The sequence below is a fragment of the Misgurnus anguillicaudatus genome, chromosome 3, assembly GCF_027580225.2.
Source record: "Misgurnus anguillicaudatus chromosome 3, ASM2758022v2, whole genome shotgun sequence".
In the NCBI taxonomy this organism is placed as follows: Eukaryota; Metazoa; Chordata; class Actinopteri; order Cypriniformes; family Cobitidae; genus Misgurnus; species Misgurnus anguillicaudatus.
Genome location: NC_073339.2, coordinates 1,094,443 through 1,115,232, shown reverse-complemented (window position 1 = coordinate 1,115,232; position 20,790 = coordinate 1,094,443). Strand labels below are relative to the sequence as shown.

The following is a 20,790-nucleotide window of genomic DNA, read 5'->3' as shown; positions in this document are numbered from 1 at the left end:
ATAAAATGTAAGTTTATGATATCTGTAAATTATTCCAAATTATTTTATCTCACAATTTCTACAGTGTCCCAACTTTTTCTGATTTGAGGATGTATATTATATATATATATATAGTTTCACGGGATGAGCTCACGTCATTATTCCTAAACTCCCACAATTTCGTAACAGCAGTATAGAGAAGTAATGTTGCAATCTTTGAATCTAAATATTATGTATTTAAGTCTCTCTGTAGCACTTTTTCAGGACTGTTCAATCTTAAAGAAACATATATTACACCTTTACCCCAAACAACAGCAAAGTTTTTAAGTTTGAGGGCTTGACATAAACTATACTAAACTAAACAGCAAGTATTTACTTAAAGCCCTCACATTTGTGCCGTAAGCTTCCTCCCACTTGCAGGTCTCCAGGGTTCTGACCAGAGGCTACTGCCAAATATCACAAGATGTTGGGTTTAGGGATAGTATTTGGGATAAATCAGTGCTCATCTGGCGAGAGTTCATGAGATCATAGCCATAGCTGTATCCCTTCTAGCCACAACCGGTTTCCGATCTGCAGTGATATCTACTTAGATAGGCAGGTTAGACACTAAGCCAGGTGTCTCCAACCCTGCTCCTGGAGAGCTACCGTCCTGCAGACTTCAGGTCCAACACCTGTCTGTATATCATGCAACCCTGAACACTTTGATCTGTGTTTGATTGGAGTTGGAGGTAAAATCTGCAGGACGGTAGCTCACTTGGAGCAGGGTTGGAGACCCCTGCCCTAACCTAACAGTGGACATTAAATTGCGATCCTTCACCGCACCTGAAGTGTCTCAAAACTTCAACACTGAATTTACTAATATTTCTATGAACTGCTTAGGCAAATTATGTAAGTGCATAAACAACAAGTCACCAGTCACACAATGTGCTAAATGTGGACAGTTGTATTTGTAAAATATTGAAGGCACAGCCCTTAATCTTCACAACTAAAGACATTGGATGCGTTATTGAAGTTAACATGAAGCCACTTGTTAGCAGACTTTGAGTTCACATAGGTAAATCACATGATGCATTGTGATCAAACACCAAAACAAACTTACAGTCTGGAGAACCTAAAGACCTCAGAAACGTTTCCAAGCAAATCTTCAGTAGACATTTCAACCATTTCCATAATGCCCTGTATTTGTCAGCCAGAAATAACTTCAGGTCTCAGTCTTACTCAAGGTGTTTCAGGGAACTCAATGACTCATTACTGCCACCTGTTGGAGACTCCGCCTTTCCACATTGTAGCAGTTTCCCTCTTTGAATTTTTAGCAGACGCCATAATAAGTGCAGACTGAAGCCACCTGTCAATCAAGAAACACTGCCGAATCTTGTGTGATTTTATTTTATTCTCGACAACTTGTGCCGGTTTTCAAAATAAGAGACTGAACACAAGATGCTGAAAAAATCAATGTGAGGGTTGAACTTCAGATTTAGCTCTGAGGCCTCATTTATAAAGCGTGCGGACGCACAGATTTGATTGTAAAGTGTGCATACGCAAAAATCCAAGGCAAAGTCCATATTTATAAAAACGTCTTTGACGTAGGAAAGTGCTTTGTGCCATGTCAGGGTCTGAGCAGACGTACGCACTTTTGCTTGTCTGATTGCTGCCGGTTTTTGAAATATAAGCCATTCTTGCTGCTCGAAAAGGAATGAAACATTGACAAGCGCTCTTTTATATGTCAGTGACATTAATAAGGCATTGTTTAAAGGTGGGGATCTGAAACTGTTCAAGATCATTTGTGATTTATAGATTTCACATCTGAAAGAAAGGGATACGTCGTTTTCTGTGCATACGTTCGTTTTCTGTGCATACATTTGTTTTATGATTTTTTTACACATTTTTGATAAATGATCGTAAGATCAAATATAGGATGTTTTCTACGCAGCATTTTATAAATTTGGCCCGAAGACTATTAACAAGTAGGCTATGTCTTGTCTGATGGCCTGTTTGTCTCTCATTTTGACTGGCTCTGTCATTGATATTTTAGAGGAACAGATACTAGTGCAGGGAAATAAACAAGCAACCCATTTTTCTTTCATTCGCTCTCGTCTTTTATTCGTCTCTGTTTCTCTGTCTCTCTCTGAGTAATAGAAACTCATAGGAATAAAAAAAGAACTGGCTCAATCACGTTTATCGCGTGTGGTGAAACTTTCTGGAAACTCCAAGTGAGAAAACCGAAAGGTGCAGTCTCTCCACCGTTGTCTCTCTTTAACGAACTATGTACACGACAGTCAGAAGACAGTTTAAGAAGATTTGACTGCTTTCTCAATTATCATGTGTGAGAGGTGCAAGATGTTCGTGTTAAGTGAGTTAAGTTCGTGTAAATGTGTTTGTACGTTTGTGTGCAGGTGTGTGTGGTATTGTTTTAAGAAAAACACTTGCTATCTTATCAGAAATGCTGATCGTTTTGTTCTCGTTTTTCATATTGACAGGAGAACCAAACACACATACTGAGATTTCACTGTGACCACAAACACAACTCTGGGTGTCAAACGCTCTGTGAGTCTACACTTCAACCATATGTTGTGCACTCAGCTTAAATCAAACTAATTCAGATGTTTCAAGATTAAGAAAATATGCATAGGACACTTTAAACCAGGGGTGGGCATTCCTGGTCCTGGAGGGCCACTGTCCTACAAAGTTTAGCTCCAACCCTTATCAAACACACCTGAAAATCGAGATCAAAAGCTTCAGTATGACTTGGAAATTACATTCAGGTGTGTTTGATTAGGATTGGAGCCAAACTCTGCAGGACAGTGGCACTCCAGGACCCAGGAATGCCCACCCCTGTTTAAACCATCTCCTATGCAAGCACTGCTGCTGGACAGGTGCACCTCCGGGTGGTGCTACAGGCCCCTATCAATGTCTACTCCATGATTGTCATACTTATAATAATAATTCATTACATTCATATAGTGCTTTTCTGCAGCACTTTACAATGGGGATTCTCCTCAACCACTACCAACGTGCAGCATCCACCTGGATGATGCAACAGCAGCCATATTGCACCAGAACACCCACAGAGAGATATAGCCAATTAATATGAGGGGATGATTAGTAGGCCAACAGGTACTTTGGTCAGGATGCCAGTGCACACCCCTACTCTTTTTCAAAGGACATCCTGGGAGTCAGGACCTCGGTTTAACATCTCATCCAAAGGACAGTGCTTTTTGACAGTATAATGTCCCCATCACTATACTGAGGTGTTAGGACCCACAGATACCACAGGGTGGGCACCCCCTGCTGGTCTCACCAGAAGCAACCTGGTTTTCCCAGGTGGTCTCCCATCCAAGTACTGACCAGGCTCAGCCCTGCTTAGCTTCAGTGGGCAAGCTGTCTTGGGCTACAGGGTGATATGGCTGCTTGTTACTTGCTACGGCACCAACACACACACACAACGCAAAACAAAAGAGTAACAAGGAAAAATTATATTAAAATATTTTATCTGTCTTTAATAGCTAGAGTTTGATGTCTTATCTTCTGTGATGTGTGTGGAAAATTGACTTTTTCTCATTCTCTCAAAACGGAAGGAAGAATGCAAAGAAACAAACCAGACAGCAGAAACAAACCATAGTCAGTTGTTTCGTTTGTTTGTTTGTGGTGACCTGCAGGGTTTTGGAAACTTCCGCTGTGAATGCAGAAATGCGCTGAGTAAGGAAAATGCAACCCCCCCACACCCCCAAAAGAAAAAAACCCGGTTTCTATCTGCCGTCCCTTTTCTTTCTTACACCACATCCTGTCTTTCTCCATCTTTCTCTCTCTGCTGTGTTCAGCAGGTTGAGGTTGGAAACGAGAGAGAGAAATTAAGGAACATTGTGAGTTTGAAAATTTTTATAGTCACAGTTTCATTGCACCTTTCTCTCAATCATTACAAAGTTCAGCATGTTCGACTTTATAAATAAGAAAAAAAACACAATGTCAGCTCTATAATAAAGAGTGAAGCCAGAAACATACAGAAACAGAATAGTCTTGCTCAATGTTTTGTCCTGTTGAACGATCATCATTTACTTGAAATCTTACTTTTCTAGAACGCAAAAGTCAAAACATACCCTGTGATGTGTCAGATGCTTTTATCCTACAACGAAAGTTAATGGTGATCATGTCACGTAATATGATCAAAGCAAGACTTTCGATTACGTGTTTTACACACAGATGTCGCTGTTTGTATTTCATGAAGAGCGTCTGTGGTTTTGGAAGGTGAGTAAATAATGAAGGACTTTATATGAGTCACTGTTTCTTTAAGATAAAAACTATTGATTTACTGTGGTGGTAAGTAACCTCAGGGGGCGACTCAAGGGGGCAGCAGAGTTTTCTTTAAATATCTGCGCTATTACAGTACATTGTTGTGTAAAGACAATAAGCTTGTGTTTAGCAAAAGCATTGGACTGACACACAGAGTGTGTTTTATGCATAAGAAATCTAATACAAATACAAAATGTGTAAGTCAGTCAGCCAAAATGTGCAATGAAAGTCAGTCAGTCAAAAATAATTAAAATATAAACAAAAACACATTTAAGGTAACATGTGACTAGCATAAATAGCAATATGCTTAAGTATTAGCCGCAGCCATAAGTTAAACAGGAAAACAGAATAACAAAACAGCAGTAAGACAGCAAAAGTGTGATTTAGCAGCCTACATTGTCTTTGAGTCTTTCATTTCTAAATGTTTCATGACTTTCAATGGTTTTATGCTTACTGGAGCAACAACTGTATTCACAAATAACCGCATATTTAGATTTGTAAAAATGTACTAAACCATCAGGCTAAGTAAAGTATAAAAATTAAATATAATTTAAAAAAATGTGAAGTATGAGGAATGTTCTTATAATTTACATTTACAGAATAACGTTTTTATAATAATAAAACATTACACGCAAAACTAAAGATGTGCTCCCCAAAAAAAGAAACTAAACACCAAACCCAGATAGCATGCCACCATTGAAACCATGTTAAAAAATGTTGATTTGTCAATGTTAATGATTGAATCAATATCACGTTTGCGCCCTCCATCAATATCTAAAAATATTGAAGTTTCAACAAAGCATCATTATGGTGATCAGTGTTTGCTCCAGTTAAGCCCTTGACTCTTGAAAGGTAGACCTTTCTTTTCTTTTTTCAGTGTTTATGTGAGCTTGTATGAGACTATAAAATAAGTCTTTGGTGTCCCCAGAATGTGTATGTTGGTAAAATAATTAAAATACTTGATCACATTAGATCTTAGTATTCTTTGCAATAACAGATGCATTTTAAAACACTGTTTTAACAGACAAAAAACATTAACATTAAAACACAATGGTTAAACTAAAGCAAACACTGATCACCACAATGGTGGTTTTGTTGAAATTTTTATTTTTCTCAATATTAATGAAAGGTGCAAACGTGACACTGATGTAATAGGATTAACAATAACAAATCAATTGTTTTTAACATAGCTTCAATGATTGCCTGCTATCTGGAAAGTAACTGTAAAAAAAATCAGGATCTACAAACTGTACTGAGAACCTTTGAAGAAACTCTGTGTGTGTGTGTGTGTGTGTGTGTGTGTGTGTGTGTGTGTGTGTGTGTGTGTGTGTGTGTCAAGAGTATGGATGTTAATGGATCTTGAAGGCACCAAAGAAGTTCTCAGTAGTTTCCTCATACAGCAGCGAGAGGTTATTGACCTTAACAAAGACGCTGTCACCTTCATACAACTGAAATACTCCCCCAAGGTAACTGTTGCTGTATTCCTTCTGGCCTTTGTGAGGGTTGGAAAAATACCTACAAAGAATTTACACATACAAAAAATAATGAGATCACATTGGCAATGTCCCTTGGTAATGACATGGCACTCTTTGTACCTAGGTAATGTTTTGTGTAAATACTATGATAATACTTTAATCTTTGACAGCAGTGTCAGGAACCTCCATTCCATTTGGAAACAAGTATTTGATTTTTTTTCTTTAAAAATAACACTTAGTTTATATAACAGTCATTAACATGATTTGCTACTTGCCACTCAAGAGAACATTTTGTAAGACAAATATTAGTGGTAAATAAAATGACCAAGAAATGTGTTTTGTTTTGTGAGAATCTGTAAGCGTGCACCTGAATGCAAAGAAAAGACCAACAACAAAACTTTCAAACTGATTGAATTGATTATTTGATGGATTGGATGATGATACCTGGAACTCATCAGCTCCATGTGTTTGGCGTATCTCTCTGTGCAGTAAATGACCTGATGTTTCAGAAAACTGTTCGTTTGGTAGGAGATTTTGGAAAAGATGTAATAAACTCCCTCCTGTTTGATGTAAAGAACCGAGTTGTTCTTGATGTCCAGATTGCTATAAAACGTTGGGAAAACATTATGTGTCCAGTGCAACACTTCGGTTTCTTGTTCTGCAGAGGACTCTACAACAAACAGCACACACGTCACGCACAACTGTAAGTCTTATCTTATGTAACAATAGCATAAAACAATTAAAACTGAGAATTATGTGTCATATGGGATGAAATAAAATCTTCATTGGTAACATTTGGGATTTTTCTTATTTGTAAAAAGTATGAAATGGTTTTAACTTAAAAAACAATTGCCAACAAAATCACATGTGTGTATAATGTGTTTCTTACTTTTATACTGTAGGAATGTAGCGGGTTTGCTTTCAGGACCTTGATTTTCAGGAAAAATTTTATTATGATCTGAGAAAACAAACACAATGATTACTGAACACGTGTAATGAAATGGGTAAAAATGCCACCTTAAACTCTTAAAGGCGAGGTGCATGATTTCTAAAAAACACTTTGGAAAAGTCGGGCTGACTACCAAAACACACTTGTAGCCAATCAGCAGCAAGATGCGTGTCCACCAACCGACACTGTTGCCTGGGTTGCGTATGTGTGGGGCCGGTCTATAAAAAGAAGGTCCAGATTCTATTGTGGTGGGGCGTGTTTGTTTAGGTGATTTCAAATATCAACATTCGGCTTTCACCCCGCCTTTAAGTAAGTCTAAATGTCTGTACAAGTCATAATATTATTATGATATTTTTATTATTTTACTATTTAAAGGGCACCTATTATGGCCTTTTTACAAGATGTCATAAGTCTCAGGTGTGCCCAAAATGTGTCTGTTTTTAAGTTTCACCTCAAAATAGCCTACAGATCATGATTTACTCCAAATACTCTGATTTACTTTCATGTCCAAAATGTCTCTATTTGGGAGAGAGCAAAAACGCACTGTTTTAAATGTGGAGTGCACAATGTTTGAAAGCCGGTGTTGATATTTGAAATCACCTAAACAAACACGCCCCTACCCCAATAGAATCTGGACCTTCCCCTGACAGGCCCGCCCCACACATACGCAACCTAGACAGGCTTGTTCGACTTTATGCGGCGACTTTATGTGACCTTACATTGATTATAGAATTGAAACGGCGTGTCTAATGACACTGCTTTGGTTTAATGAGGATTAAAAAAACAAGGAGAAGCTGGATTTTTTTTTAATTGTAGGGTGATTGTATTTACACACTGCCAACACACATTATGTCCAAACACCTTGTAAAAGTGGATTTTGCATAATAGGTTGTGTGTGTGTGTGTGTGTGTGTGTGTGTGTGTGTGTGTGTGTGTGTGTGTGTGTGTGTGTGTGCATTAACTGACCCAGTGATCCACTTCCAGGTGAGTGTATGTCTGCCTGTTGATAAAAAATATGCATTGATATTAATATGATGCTCAACCACTTAGGTTTGAAAATACATTTTAAAGGTTTCACATTTGTCTGAATCAAGCATTTTGCTTATTTGTTTGTAATTATGTATAATAATATTATTCATGAAGCCATTAAATGCTTTACTTAAGAGACAATATTATCTATTTATACTTTATTCACACACGCACACACCTGTAAAGAACACACACCAACGCACACAAAGAACTTACTTTTATATATTCCACTTGTTGATTATCTGGTGGCACCTGTGACTAGAATAACAAGAATTATTTTTAACACAATTACTTTTTCCTGAGAAATTAAAGCTAACGTGTAAAGCTGCAATCTCTAACTTTCCCCCTCTATCACCATCTCTGTTTAAACTATAAAATTGCAGTTATTTGTGGAGTAATTTTCGGCATGTGTGTTGTGTTGTGCTTCGCTTGCTACTTTGTGTGAATGAATCTGATGTCTGTGATCACAGCATCAGAGCAGATCTGTCATTATAAATCCACATAGTTGGAAGTTTTGACTAAAGAAAAATGTAAATGGTTGAGCATAAATCACATTATTGATATAAAAGTGACATGTTTTGTGAAGTATGGTAGCTTGAAATGTGACCTCTGCATTTAACCCCTCTAGTGAGTACATACACACACACACACACAAACACACACACACACACACACACACCTGGAGCAGTGGGCAGCTATCACTGCAGAACCTGAACAATTGGGGTTAAGGTGCCACCACAGTCATAACCTCCTTGCCGTGAGAGGGCAACATTCAGGTTACAAGCCCAACTTTAGGTCTTACCTGTTCAGAGAAAAAATCCATCTCTGCTCCAGTATTTAATTCTTAATACTTAAATGTTTTGGGTGTTGAACGGATAGTAAAAACTTCCATCAACCCCTCAGGTTGTTACAAACCTGTAAATATTTCAAATGAAGATGTTTGTAATCAAGCAGAAAACAGTAGCACTATTGACCTTCATAGTAGGAAAGAAAAATACTATGGAAGTCAATGGTGCTCAAAATGGTTTGCTTACAAACATTGCTCAAAATACTTTAAACTACTATACAATCCCTTTAAAACACTTTCTCCTAGCTCAGTTGTATACATCACATTCATAATTTGATTTCCCTGAAAACTGGATATTCTGTGGAGGATCACGGCAAACACAGCAATATCAGATCTGTGCTGAGTGACCTAAGGCATACATGTTTGGAAAAGTGCCTTTTTTGTACAATTTTGTTATGCTTGTGTCACAGAATGACACACTTCACCTTTAACTTACATTATAACGAGAGCTGATGGCCAAACTATCAGTGTACCCAGACTGCTGGGACAGATTTGAGTTACTCAGACGGGAAGGAAGTGAATTATTCTGACTTCATTAGATGATACATCAAACATTTAATCTTACAAATCATCACATTTCAATGTTTTAACCAAGAAAAACTCTGCAATCTCTAATCAAGGACGCCTGTCGATGCATTTCTCACTTGATAAACTCAGATACATATTTAGTCATTTAATGGACACATTCGTCCAAATGTATCTTTTTTTAAAATCATGTCATCACCTCAAAAATAGAAGAAATGTCTCATCATCTTATGTGTCATTAACTTTGTATGGTAACCTGCAAAATAAGGCGTTGCATAAAAATCCCTCTAAACAGCCAGAGATCTCAGAAACCAAACAAATGTCATGCAACTAATTATTACAGTAATGTAAAACCATGAGCGAAACACTGCGGAGGTGATGGAACTTGGTGGTTAACTATCTGGGCTGGTAACCAGAATGTTGTGGGTTTCGATCCTTCTGTGAGTCTTACATAAAGATGCTAAACCGCAGGTTACTGGAATAGGGTAGATTTATCTGTAGCTTAAGGTGCAAAGAATGCATTGTAATAATCTGTTAAATTCTTCTCTGATATCTACACTGAATGTTTGTTGTTTTATTAAGTGCAAAAATGATCCAGAGTCAGTTTTACATGTCCATTTACAATCCTAGGATTTGTCTTTAGAATGAAATGGTCTATAATTACTTAATTTGAAAGGTTCATGATTAATAATGTTGAGCTCTGCTCTGATTGGCTGTTTCTTTAGTAGCTCTGTGTGTGTGTAAACAGATCTTATGTTTATCAGATGAAGATTTTGAGAAATAATCAATTGTTTAGAGATTGTTAATAGACGTTTGGTAAGTTTGTGTTTTTTTCCAGTATGGACCTGCAAAACATAACTGTAGTGTCAATAGTAGAACTTCAACCTTACCGCTAGCATATAGCATTAACTAGCATATAGCTCTAACTCAGCAGTCACAACTAGGGTGGCCATTCGTGCCAGCACCGCCGGACACATCCCGAACATGTCCCCAAGCTCGCTCCCCGGAAGTCGCGTTGCTCGACCGCACACGTCATCGTGGTTCCTACATTTCAGTTAAAATACATTCGATAATTAAGATTTATTTCTTTTAAGACACACAATCATTGTAGTTTCATTCTTACCTTGAAATGTAAGGGTTGCTTTTCTGAAATTAAACCCGAAATATTAAACCTTGTCGACCAACGCGACCTCCGGAGAACGAACCCGAAAACATGCTCGGGACGCGTCCGGCGGAACTGGCACAAATGGCCACCCCAGTCACAACTTGTCACAATATGTCATTACCATCTACAGAACTCTTATTATTCATCATAAATACATTTTTACATTGTACAGCATCTTTAATATTAGAAGTTTTAATACAAAATTAAAGAAAAAAAAAACTGCTGAATAGCCAGATCAAAAGGAATTCACACCACCATGCTGTTTGGTTACCTTCTTTCAAAAGAAACTATGAAACATTGACTGAGTATAAGAGGAAGTGAGGTAAGCATAGGTTGAGAGTGGTTATGGGAAATCCAGGAGGATCTTTTGAGCAGACCTCAAAAACTACGCTGGTGGCTGTGGCATGCTTGACCATATATGTTTAAAACAACCTACAGTACAACGTCATATTCATTGATGTGTAATATTTTTCCATGAACACATTTATTGTTATTATGACCACATTTTGGATTAATAATTAAATTCATCCACTACATATAAAATAGTACTGATCCTGTTTTTATCCACCAGTACTTTATTTTATCATGTGTCTTGATCTCAGCTCTACAAATAACTCATGGCATGACTTTAAACAGTACTGAAGGTGTTTTCATTTGTGCCTGTACTATTCACTCAAGAGATCAAAAATATTCACATGTAAGCAGAATTTTTGTCTACATGACTAAGACATAACTTGTCGAAATGACTACGAGCCTACATGACTCAGCATGTCCAAACTCTAGATCAACAGTGTATGGGTTACACATCAACCTAAAATCCTGAAGAAATAAACAAGTGTCCATATCCATATTTCATGAGAAATATCTTAAATGAGAAAATGGGCTAAAAACAACCCGCATCCTAAAATCTGCCAGGCGCTCACCTGAAGTCTGCTGTAGAGATGAAAGATGAGTCCAGCCTCGATAAAGACGCCCAGTAGAGCGACACCCAGCAGCAGGTAGATGAGGGAAAAGCGATGGGCATTCAGCTTCTCGTGCACATGATGGGGTGGGGTTGGGACGTCTAGAGTCTGACTGCTCACCACAAACACCTGAGGTCGCCGTTCATCAACACCTCCATTCTCGGCCATGCTGCACGTCACAGGCCTGTGATCAAGAACCGATCGATGATGCACCACCTGACACCAAACCTGAGCCCTGCAGACAGAAGATCCTCAGAGCCAACTCAGTGTTTCTGGTTCCTTCATAGATGTTGGTGAGCAAGTAAAGAGGAAAGTAAATGTTTGTGATTCTCCTGCTTTACTACAGTATGCGTTCAGATGCTATGAGCAAAGTCAAAACACCCTAACGGATCATCATCATCGTCATCAGATAATCTGACCTAAAACCTTTCCTGAGCTAGACACAATGTGCTCTGACCCTGAAGTCACCGTAAGAGCATACAGTTACTGATCTGCTGGAGAGATGACCGCCTACTACTGCTTTCAGAAGGGTGTGTGCTGCAAAGAAACAGAGAGAGAGAGAGAGAGAAAGAGAGAGAGAGAGAGAGATAATATAGAGATAATGGGGCATGTCCTATGTATGGGAAATAAACTAAAAATGAGGAACCTTTGGCTGTATGACGATTATTCTGCGTGCGTATGTTCAGAATTACTCACGATTTCACATTTTATCCATGTTGATTGTTATTGCACTGGAAAAATATCTTCTTAATGTCTATCGTTGTCTTGTTTCCCTTTAAAATGAGATACATTTCCCTGCTTGTGGTTTTAAGGTCTGTTTTCAGAGAATGCATCTTATTTTTTTCCAATGGTTTTGAAACATCTGCCAGACAGTAAAACAGACAAACTATGCAAAAGTACACTGTAAAAAATGCAGCATGAAGTTAAAACCACTTTTTGGCTTTGCAATGTAAATATTGCGTTTTGACCTGTGAATAGTTGACACAACTGATAAAAACTAGTTGAAGTTAATATTTTAAGTTAAAGTAGCATAAAAAATATACATAAATAATAGTAAATAATACTCATTTATTCAGCAATGATACCTCAGTACATTGCTAACACAGGCCCTAAAATGACATCTTGGGTGTGTTGTGTTCATGCAGATGCAGATCTGTCACACGCACACATATACATAATCAGTCCGGAAAAAACAGAAACAAACAGGTGACCACAGGTGCTTGGTTTATCTGATGACCTAGAGTCTAGTGCATTCAAACAAACACAAGCGCAGAGTTGAGGGTTTTGTGCAGCGATTGCATGAAACCGAGACTGGAAATAGAACAGAGGCTGTCAAACTGACCCTGAATCAGCTCTAAACCAGCACACGTTTCATCTCTTTACTCTTTCATTTTTGCACTGAAGTCTCAGAGATCTCAGGGTTTCGTTTAAGCAGCTCAAGTTTTTATGCATCAACTCTGTAGAAGTCTTTCCTGTGTCAGGGTGCTGCTACTACACTTTGCCATGAATCAAGTGACTATTTTTAGTACGGTTGAACCTTTAACATCCAAAGAATTCACAAATGGTTCTTTATAATTCTTTTTTTTACATTTACATTTGCATTTACAAAAGTTAAAACAACTTGGGTTTGCAAATCAATTCAACATACTATTTTATGTTTTGACATAACTTATAACTGCAAAGTATCGGTAGTGACAACTATATGTAATGCGAGAGTGAGTTTCCCTTACTTGATCGTTCCATGTCTGTACGGAACAACACTCACTCCTGAATGTGTGAAGATTGACACTGATGTAACCGTAGGAACGTTCAGCCATCTTGTGTAGTTCTTCACTGCTTTGATTAAAATAATATTACAGAATTATGTTCTGCAATTTCAATAAACCTCTGTCTTGGCGTTTTGTGTTGTGGCACCTGTGAGGATGCTTCACAAAGCACTGTCTTGCATTGTTGCCATGTCCATGTATTTTGGTGCTAACGGTTTGAGGCCCCAAATGAAGTGATCAAAGGTGCATCCCAATTTACTGAATATTGGGTTAGCCAAGGCTGTGAAGAATCCATCTATGGATCCTTGGTTTCAGGGGAAACGAAGGCCGCATCTGGAGGCTGCATGTAAAGGAGTCTTCAAATTGGGACAGCCTTCATGACATCATTGGCCTTCAAATACGGGCTTTAAACTGGGATGCACCCCAAGTTTTGATTTTTTTCAAGTGTGGTCCCGGTCCCAATATTTTGGACTTTGAGGGAAAGCACTTGGATTTATATCAGTTATCTTTTTTGTTTGTTTGCTGTTTTTATGTGGAAGATCTGGCAACACACGTTAATCGCAGAGTTTCTGAAAATTGGCTTGTCACTACCTGCATTTTGCAGGAGTAAATTCGATAGTGGAATGCTGTTCTACTCCTATAAATTACTGGAGTGTGTGTTTACAGAATGGGATTTAGCATTAAAATGTAAAGTGACAACCAAATCTTTCTGCAGGGTGTACGAGGCCCATTACATTTCAGACTGATTGTCTACATTTCAAAGCGATGATTTTTGACTAAGTAGAAAGCAGTGAACATATGCAGGAACTCAAAGGAGCTCAGATCAAATAAAGTTGCTCAGTATGGTTTGACAGCGCTGCTCTCTAGTGGTAGCAGGTCTACATCCCTGCTAAAAAAAACAATAAGATACCATCACCGAAATTCTATTGGTTTTATTGGGGATTTTATTGGTTCTAATAGAATATGGCCAAAAACACAATACAGTGTATTGGTCTTTGTTGGTCTAATGGTATGTATTGGTTCTACTGGTTGTATGTATTGGTTCTATGTATTGGTTCTAATGGAATATGGCCCAAAACAGACTACAGTGTATTGGTCTTTGTTGGTCTCTAATGGAATGTATTGGTTCTATTGGTTCTATGTATTGGTTCTAATGTAATATGGCCCAATACAGTGTAGTGGTTTTAATGGTAAAAGCTACTGGTTCCTATTGGTATTTTAATGGAAGCCATTAGAATTTTCTGTAATGGTTTTATTGTTTTTTCAGCAGACACTAGATTATGATCTAAGATCAGAGCACAGACAGGAGCTCTGAGACGATTATTTCTAAGCCAATAAAATCAATGCAACCAGATAATATATTGGCTAAAAAGCATGACTTGAAAGTTTTACACCACTAGGGATATAGCAGATACAATACTGTTTTGGAGTAACATGAATAATATAACACAAGTTAATAAATAACCATCTTAATTAAGACATTGACTGACCCGACTGATTCCATTCTTGAAGCAATTTTCAAAAATATGTTTATAACAGATATTCTAATTATTGCAAATTAAGTAATTGTTCGGGGAGAAATTGTGTTTGTAAATCATAGACCATTATAAAGCTTGTTTGTGGAAATTAGAAAGAGCAGCAGGCATTTATTTTAATGCTGAAACTGCAGTAATAGAACATTCAAACCTCTTAGTTGAGAAAAAACATGCTCATATTCCAAATACCATTATGGTTTTCAATCCGTTTACATTATAACGGTATTTAAGCTTTACGGTTTACGCCACAAGCGCGCGACAGATCCCTGCACGCCCATTGGGTGGGAGACTGACACTCGGTGCACTCTGATTGGAAGAGGAGAGAGCGACAGCAAGAGTCGATCTGCAGATGCGGAACAGATCCGTCGATGGACGGAGAGTTTGAAACGTATTTTCCTGCAGGAGTTTACGGATAGCTTATTCTGTGTCACCTCAGCGTAAAAGATGTGTACGTCACTGGTCGCGTGTTTCGCGACGTTTATCGCGGCCGTTCACGCGTTCAGTCCGAATATCGACAGCGAGTTCACGTTTGTTCTGCCCGCGGCGAGCAGAGAGTGTTTCTATCAGAGCACTGTCAAAAACGGAAGCATGGAGGTCGAGTATCAGGTACAGATGCGTTCACGTCAATCTATCATAACTAAACTAACTCACAACAGCATAGCATAAAATACCAACATATATCACAAATATATAGCAAACAGAAAGCAAACTATCATTAACATAATTATTACAAACATCAAACTAGTATAAACAAGCGTAAACATGATCATCAACATATCACAAACATAGTCTGGCTAAAGTAATCGCGACTAATCGTTTGCAGAATAAAGTTTTTGTTTACATCATATGTGTACTGTGTATGATAATTATGTGTATATAAATACACACAGATGCAAGTATATATATTTATATTATACATGCATGTATGTAAACAAAAACATTTATTCTGCAAATGATTATTCGTGATTAATCGTTTGGCAGCCCTACATATCACAAACTCACACCAATATAGCCTAGAATATCATGAACTAATACAAACTTATTATCAAACAGAAACATTTCACAAACTCACACTAACTTATCACAAACTTGATTTGTGATTTCTGTTGTTTGTTTTTAAACATAAAATGTTATTTAAATGTATTAGAAATTGCCCCCACAACTAAAAAACTTAATTGTGTAGCTAATAACACGTACGTACATGTTAATAATTTTAGTTGTGTTAAGATTCTTAACATGTTTATTAACCATAAATAAGCGGGTTTTAACATGGTGATTGTTAATAACTTGTAACTGTAATAATAAATGGATCTGTACTTTAACGCAGTGTTCGTCAACCCTGGCCCTCGAGGACCCCCTTCCAGAATGTTTTAGATGTCTGATTTAACTCATTAGGTTGTTAGGGAGACATTCTGGAAGGAGGCTGATGGGTTGGTTCAGGTGTTTTAAATAAGGAAACATCTAAAACTGGAAGGTGGTCCTCGAGGATCAGGGTTGACGAACATTGCGTTGCTCTAGCTAGCAGATCTTAATAGGACTGAACTGGGTGTGACGTCATGTTTGTGATACATCCTGTCAAAGATCCTTGTTGACATTGTGATAAATATTATCACCTGCAGGCTAGTCAATCCTTCATTTCACACCTCTTCTTGTCAAAATTTATGATTTTAAGGATCAGTTTTAAGAACAAGTTACCTAAGTTAGTTTGTTATTAACAGTTAGATGTTAGTTAGAACTCAAACTCTAAATATGAGCCGCTGTATGTGTCATTTTTCATTCATGTCAATGATTGTGTATATGAAGCGAATGTCTGGATGTTTCTGCAGGTGATTGCTGGAGCAGGTATGGATGTTGATTTCTCCATCACATCTCCTCAGAGGATCCATTTGGTCTCAGAGTATCGCCGATCTGATGGAGTCCACATGTGAGTGTTCAGTCACAAGACTCTTTCAGATTTAGCCATTTTACATTTAGATTTAGTTTAATTTACAGAGTAACCAAAAGTGTCAATCCAGACCAGTCTGAAGTATAGTGTTTTTACTTACATTGTGACATCAGCTGGGTTTCCATTACCCTTGAAACTGTGCAAACTGAAATGGCAAATTGATAATGTGCCCAATAGAAAAACAGTTATTTTGCATAAACTATATTGCATATAACGCAAAAAAGTTTTTACGATAAGGTGAGGCTTTTTTTATACAATTCGAAAAAATGCAGTGGAAAACATTTTTCCCATTTACATGCGTAAAAGTCACATGATCGTTCTTTAAATGTGGCATGGTATGTTTGGTTGTAGAACAAGACAGAAGAGGTGTGGTTGACTTCATGTGGCGTCACAAGAACCGTCAAGCACATGACATGAAATTACAACGAGAGCAATTTGGGAGTCTCTGTCTGCTTTCAAACTCTCACGTGGTATTTTCATGTCATACGCATGTGGGTCTGCACAGCCCGGTTTGAAGTCAAACACTCCTGTTGCCATGGTTTTTAGAATAACTTATTGTGAGACAGCAAAATTACGTTGTAGTCGCATAACATTGGTTAATGGAAACGCTGTAATTTCGCAATCGATTTATGTCGACATTTAGAAAATAAAGCAAAAATATTTAACGGAAACGCGGCTAAGATGCTCCAAGCATCAGTGTGTACCTGCATGTGTTTGGTGGGCGGGGTTTCTGGAAAACAGGGGCTACTTCAGTGGTTGTTATTGACGTGTGGGCGTGTCTAGGGTGGAGCCAACAGAGGAAGGAGACTACCAGATCTGCTTTGACAACACCTTCAGTAGGTTCTCTGAGAAGATGGTCTTCTTCGAGGTCATCCTGGACAGCCCAGCCAATGATGCTGGAGCGGACGATGAATGGGCGGGGCTTGGAGAGTCCGAGAACATATTGGAATACAAACTGGAGGACATACGAGTGAGTTCTTTCATCTCCAATGTCTATATATATATAAAGAGAATAAACAAATGTTTTTGTTACATTTTCAATCAGATTGTGTAGAAGATCTGAATGTTTGTTTAAAAATATCTTACTTCCTCGGTTAAATGCAAAGATAAGCATATCCTATTCTGTAACACATTGTTAATTACTAAAGAGAACTTATGACTTATCCAACAGCAAACAAAACTTTGCTGTTAAAATTGACACTTTGTAGGTGCCAGCAAAAATTTGCCATTTTTGGGTCTGCCCTTTGAAATGCAAACACTGATCACCATAATGGTCGTTTGTTGAAATTAAAACTCAATTGTGCTGACAATTATTTTCTCTCTCTCTGCACTAAATGGCAGTGCCTTGGTTGGATAGTGCAGATTAAGGGGTGGTATTATTGTAATAAGACTCGCTACCTATGTTTACAAAACGGGCGAAATCTGAACAACCTATTTTTTCACATGCTTGCAAAGAATTGTTTACCAAAACTAAGTTATTGGGTTGTTCTTTTTCACATTTTTTTAGGCTGATAGAAGCACTGAGGACCCAATTATAGCACTTAAACATGGAGAAAGTCAGATTTTCACACTATGACCCCTTTAACGAAAGAACAAGTCTGCTGTATTTACTTTGCTTATAAATAAGATTAAATCATACAAACCTGACAGAATATTAAGATGAGTCTCTGATTTCTTCTCACCAGGAGTCCATAGAGTCGGTTCACCGGCGATTGGAACGCAGTCGTCAAATGCAGACGTTCCTGCGGGCATTTGAGGCACGTGACAGAAACCTGCTGGAGGACAACTTGTGGCGGGTCTCCTTCTGGTCCTGTGTCAACCTGATGGTCATGTTGAGCGTGGCGCTGACTCAGGTCTACACAGTTCGACGTCTGTTTGACGACAAAAGGAGAGTGTGCTCGTAAACACCCGCCAACGACTCGATGCCTGGTCAGATACGCACGACTGTAGGCGCACTTGAGAGAGAAAAACAGATTTGGATATTCAGAGAGAACTCAGTGCCTTTACTTTTTGGTTTTGCTGTATGGCTTGTTCCTCTGTGTGGATTCTCATTGGACACTGGAGGTCATTACAGCTATATGACACCTAATGAGATTCAAGTGAACTGTAGTGGTAAAATAAAAACTATGCTTTAACCGTTTGTTAGCACAGATGAAAGTGATAGATTTTTTTAAGTTATACATTTGCTTTGGGAGATTTGTAGTTTTTCAGTTTCAGAGATGAATGTGATGTGTTCAAATAACAAAGGGAATATTCTGTACAGCTGTTTGCTTTTGTAAAGACTTTTACACAGTGAAACAAATAAAATTGATCATATATTTTTATGTAGCTAATGTAAATTGATCGGGGACTTTTTTCTTATTGAATATTTTTAAAGTTTTATTGTCATATGTAAATTGTGTTGCGAATACTGTTATCATTGACATAGAGCAAAAAGAGTCCAATAATGAGATGTGCTTTAAATGTTATAACTTAGTATAGGGCTGTAAAGTGGCTCTGATCATGCATTAGGATCGGCTTGTGTCTAAACCTGTCTGGAGTTTGATAACCTAATATTATTAATATAATGAGTAAGGCAGTCCAGCTTGGCAGTTAACATGTGATCTGCTGTATCCGACTCAAATCTAGTTGAATGTTTATTGGCTGTAGTGATGAGAGAATTGAACCAATTGCTTAGAAAAATCACTCACTGTTTCGAAGCACTCAAAACATCAAATATGTCCAAACATTTTACACTTTATACAAAATAATTGCAAAGGTTTTTCTAAAAATGTGTATTGAAGAATAAATTATCAAACTTAAGTAAAAGTGTATTGTTTGTTTTTAGTTTTATTTAGGGCAAAACAGATCAATAACCCCCTTTTAATTATGCACATGTTTGTCATTAAATCTGTCTATAAACAAAAGTAGGCAAATGGTCGTGCTGTCAATTAGAAGGACCCTTTACTACAGTTACTGTAATAAAACCATGGTTTTGCTAATAGTAATCAATACAATGAAAACCATGGTTACTACACTTTTACCACAAAAAATATGCGCATGTTTCGTAAGGGGATGAATGTAAATGTAAAAAACCTACATCTTGCTATTTAAAATATCAATACATAAAGTTTTTAAAACATTATAACGGTTAATCTTGTAGATTTAATCTTGTAGACGTTTCCCTAATGGCAGAAGTTCATACATTGGGAATAAAACATGGTTGGGAATTGGGATCACTCACTATCGTCTGTGCTTTCTTAAGAACCAATTATGTATAAATTAATTAAAGTGACGTGTACTCCCTTAAACCTCTATAACTTTCATTGCAGTTTTAATAAGATGTGCAAGCTGCTGGACTAAAAGTTTGCCATACTGCACTTGCATCTCATAATTTAATAGACTACCTAAGACCTAATACTAATAGATTTAATACATTTTACTTTTACATATCGAGTACGGCTTGTTAAAAAAAGAAAAAAGCCACTTGACAATATACAACTATTAACATTACTATTCACAAGCTTGGTTAGAAGTAACTGTTGAGCTAAAATCTACAAAAAGTTGCATATGCATTAGAGTCAAATGTGAAACAGTATTTACAGCATCATCAGTCACTTTATAAGCAAACTGTGATGGATCCAACATTACATTTACATTACATTTACATTTAGTGATCAACTCCCCCCAGTTGTGAATCATCAGATTTTTGAAACTGTTATGACGTAATGAAGCCTCGTTGGCTAAAATCACGTGACTTGTCCTGTTTAAAACACACTCTGAACCACTGATTTGAAACAAACAATTCATAAAAGTTTGGAGCCTACATGAAGCAGTTTTTTCGAAATCGCCCATCTAGTAGTCTGAGCATCTAAACTGTTACTAAACTCAGTCCAAACCACATCAGTAAATGGTCTAAAATAAAAAAAATTGAAATCTCAATAATAAAGAGCATAAATACTGACCATTGAATATTCATGATCCATATAATTGATTACATATAATGCAAATGTATTTAAATATTAGCTGTCCTCAAAATAGTTGAGATTACAAAAATGAACTTAACATATGTAGTACAAGTCCATTGAAACGTTAAAGGGTTTATTCTGCAAATCACAACCACCCTGTTAAGATGTCAGTAAATTAAATCAGACGTTACTGAAAATGTTTGGTCACATGGTTTACGAAACATCAAAATAGGGTTGGGCGATATTGACCAACATTCCATTCTCAATCATTTTGGGATGACCTGATATACATAATAAATATCTCAGTATTTTCTACTAACTGGAATAAATGTTTACATTTAAGTCAAAACCTTGTAAGACATCACATTTATTAAAACAGC

The 20,790-nt window shown here is 37.4% G+C and overlaps 3 protein-coding genes across 4 annotated transcripts in view; 1 reads left to right on the top strand and 2 right to left on the bottom strand.

Annotated features, from left to right (window-relative positions):
- LOC129445366 (basement membrane-specific heparan sulfate proteoglycan core protein) overlaps positions 1-20,790 on the bottom strand; it is a 193,769-nt gene that overhangs the window by 156,510 nt on the left and 16,469 nt on the right. The gene's annotated exons all lie outside the window — the stretch shown is intronic.
- On the bottom strand, positions 3,848-11,991 carry LOC129445379 (tumor necrosis factor ligand superfamily member 6). Of its 2 annotated transcripts, none has more exons than XM_055206591.2 (6): positions 11,179-11,991; positions 7,935-7,970; positions 7,656-7,689; positions 6,631-6,699; positions 6,186-6,411; positions 3,848-5,781 (listed from the first exon to the last, which is right to left on the bottom strand). In XM_055206591.2, exons 1-6 carry the CDS (start codon positions 11,383-11,385, stop codon positions 5,616-5,618), a joined length of 738 nt encoding a protein of 245 aa, XP_055062566.2. In that variant the 5' UTR covers positions 11,386-11,991; the 3' UTR covers positions 3,848-5,615. The 2 variants fall into 2 exon arrangements, with proteins under 2 accessions (XP_055062566.2, XP_055062565.2); XM_055206590.2 differs by having other exon boundaries at positions 7,935-7,976; positions 11,179-11,986.
- On the top strand, positions 14,809-18,791 carry tmed1b (transmembrane p24 trafficking protein 1b). The gene is made up of 4 exons (XM_055206598.2): positions 14,809-15,124; positions 16,345-16,442; positions 17,247-17,433; positions 18,149-18,791. The coding sequence occupies exons 1-4, from the start codon at positions 14,963-14,965 to the stop codon at positions 18,365-18,367; spliced, it is 666 nt and encodes a 221-aa protein (XP_055062573.2). The 5' UTR covers positions 14,809-14,962; the 3' UTR covers positions 18,368-18,791.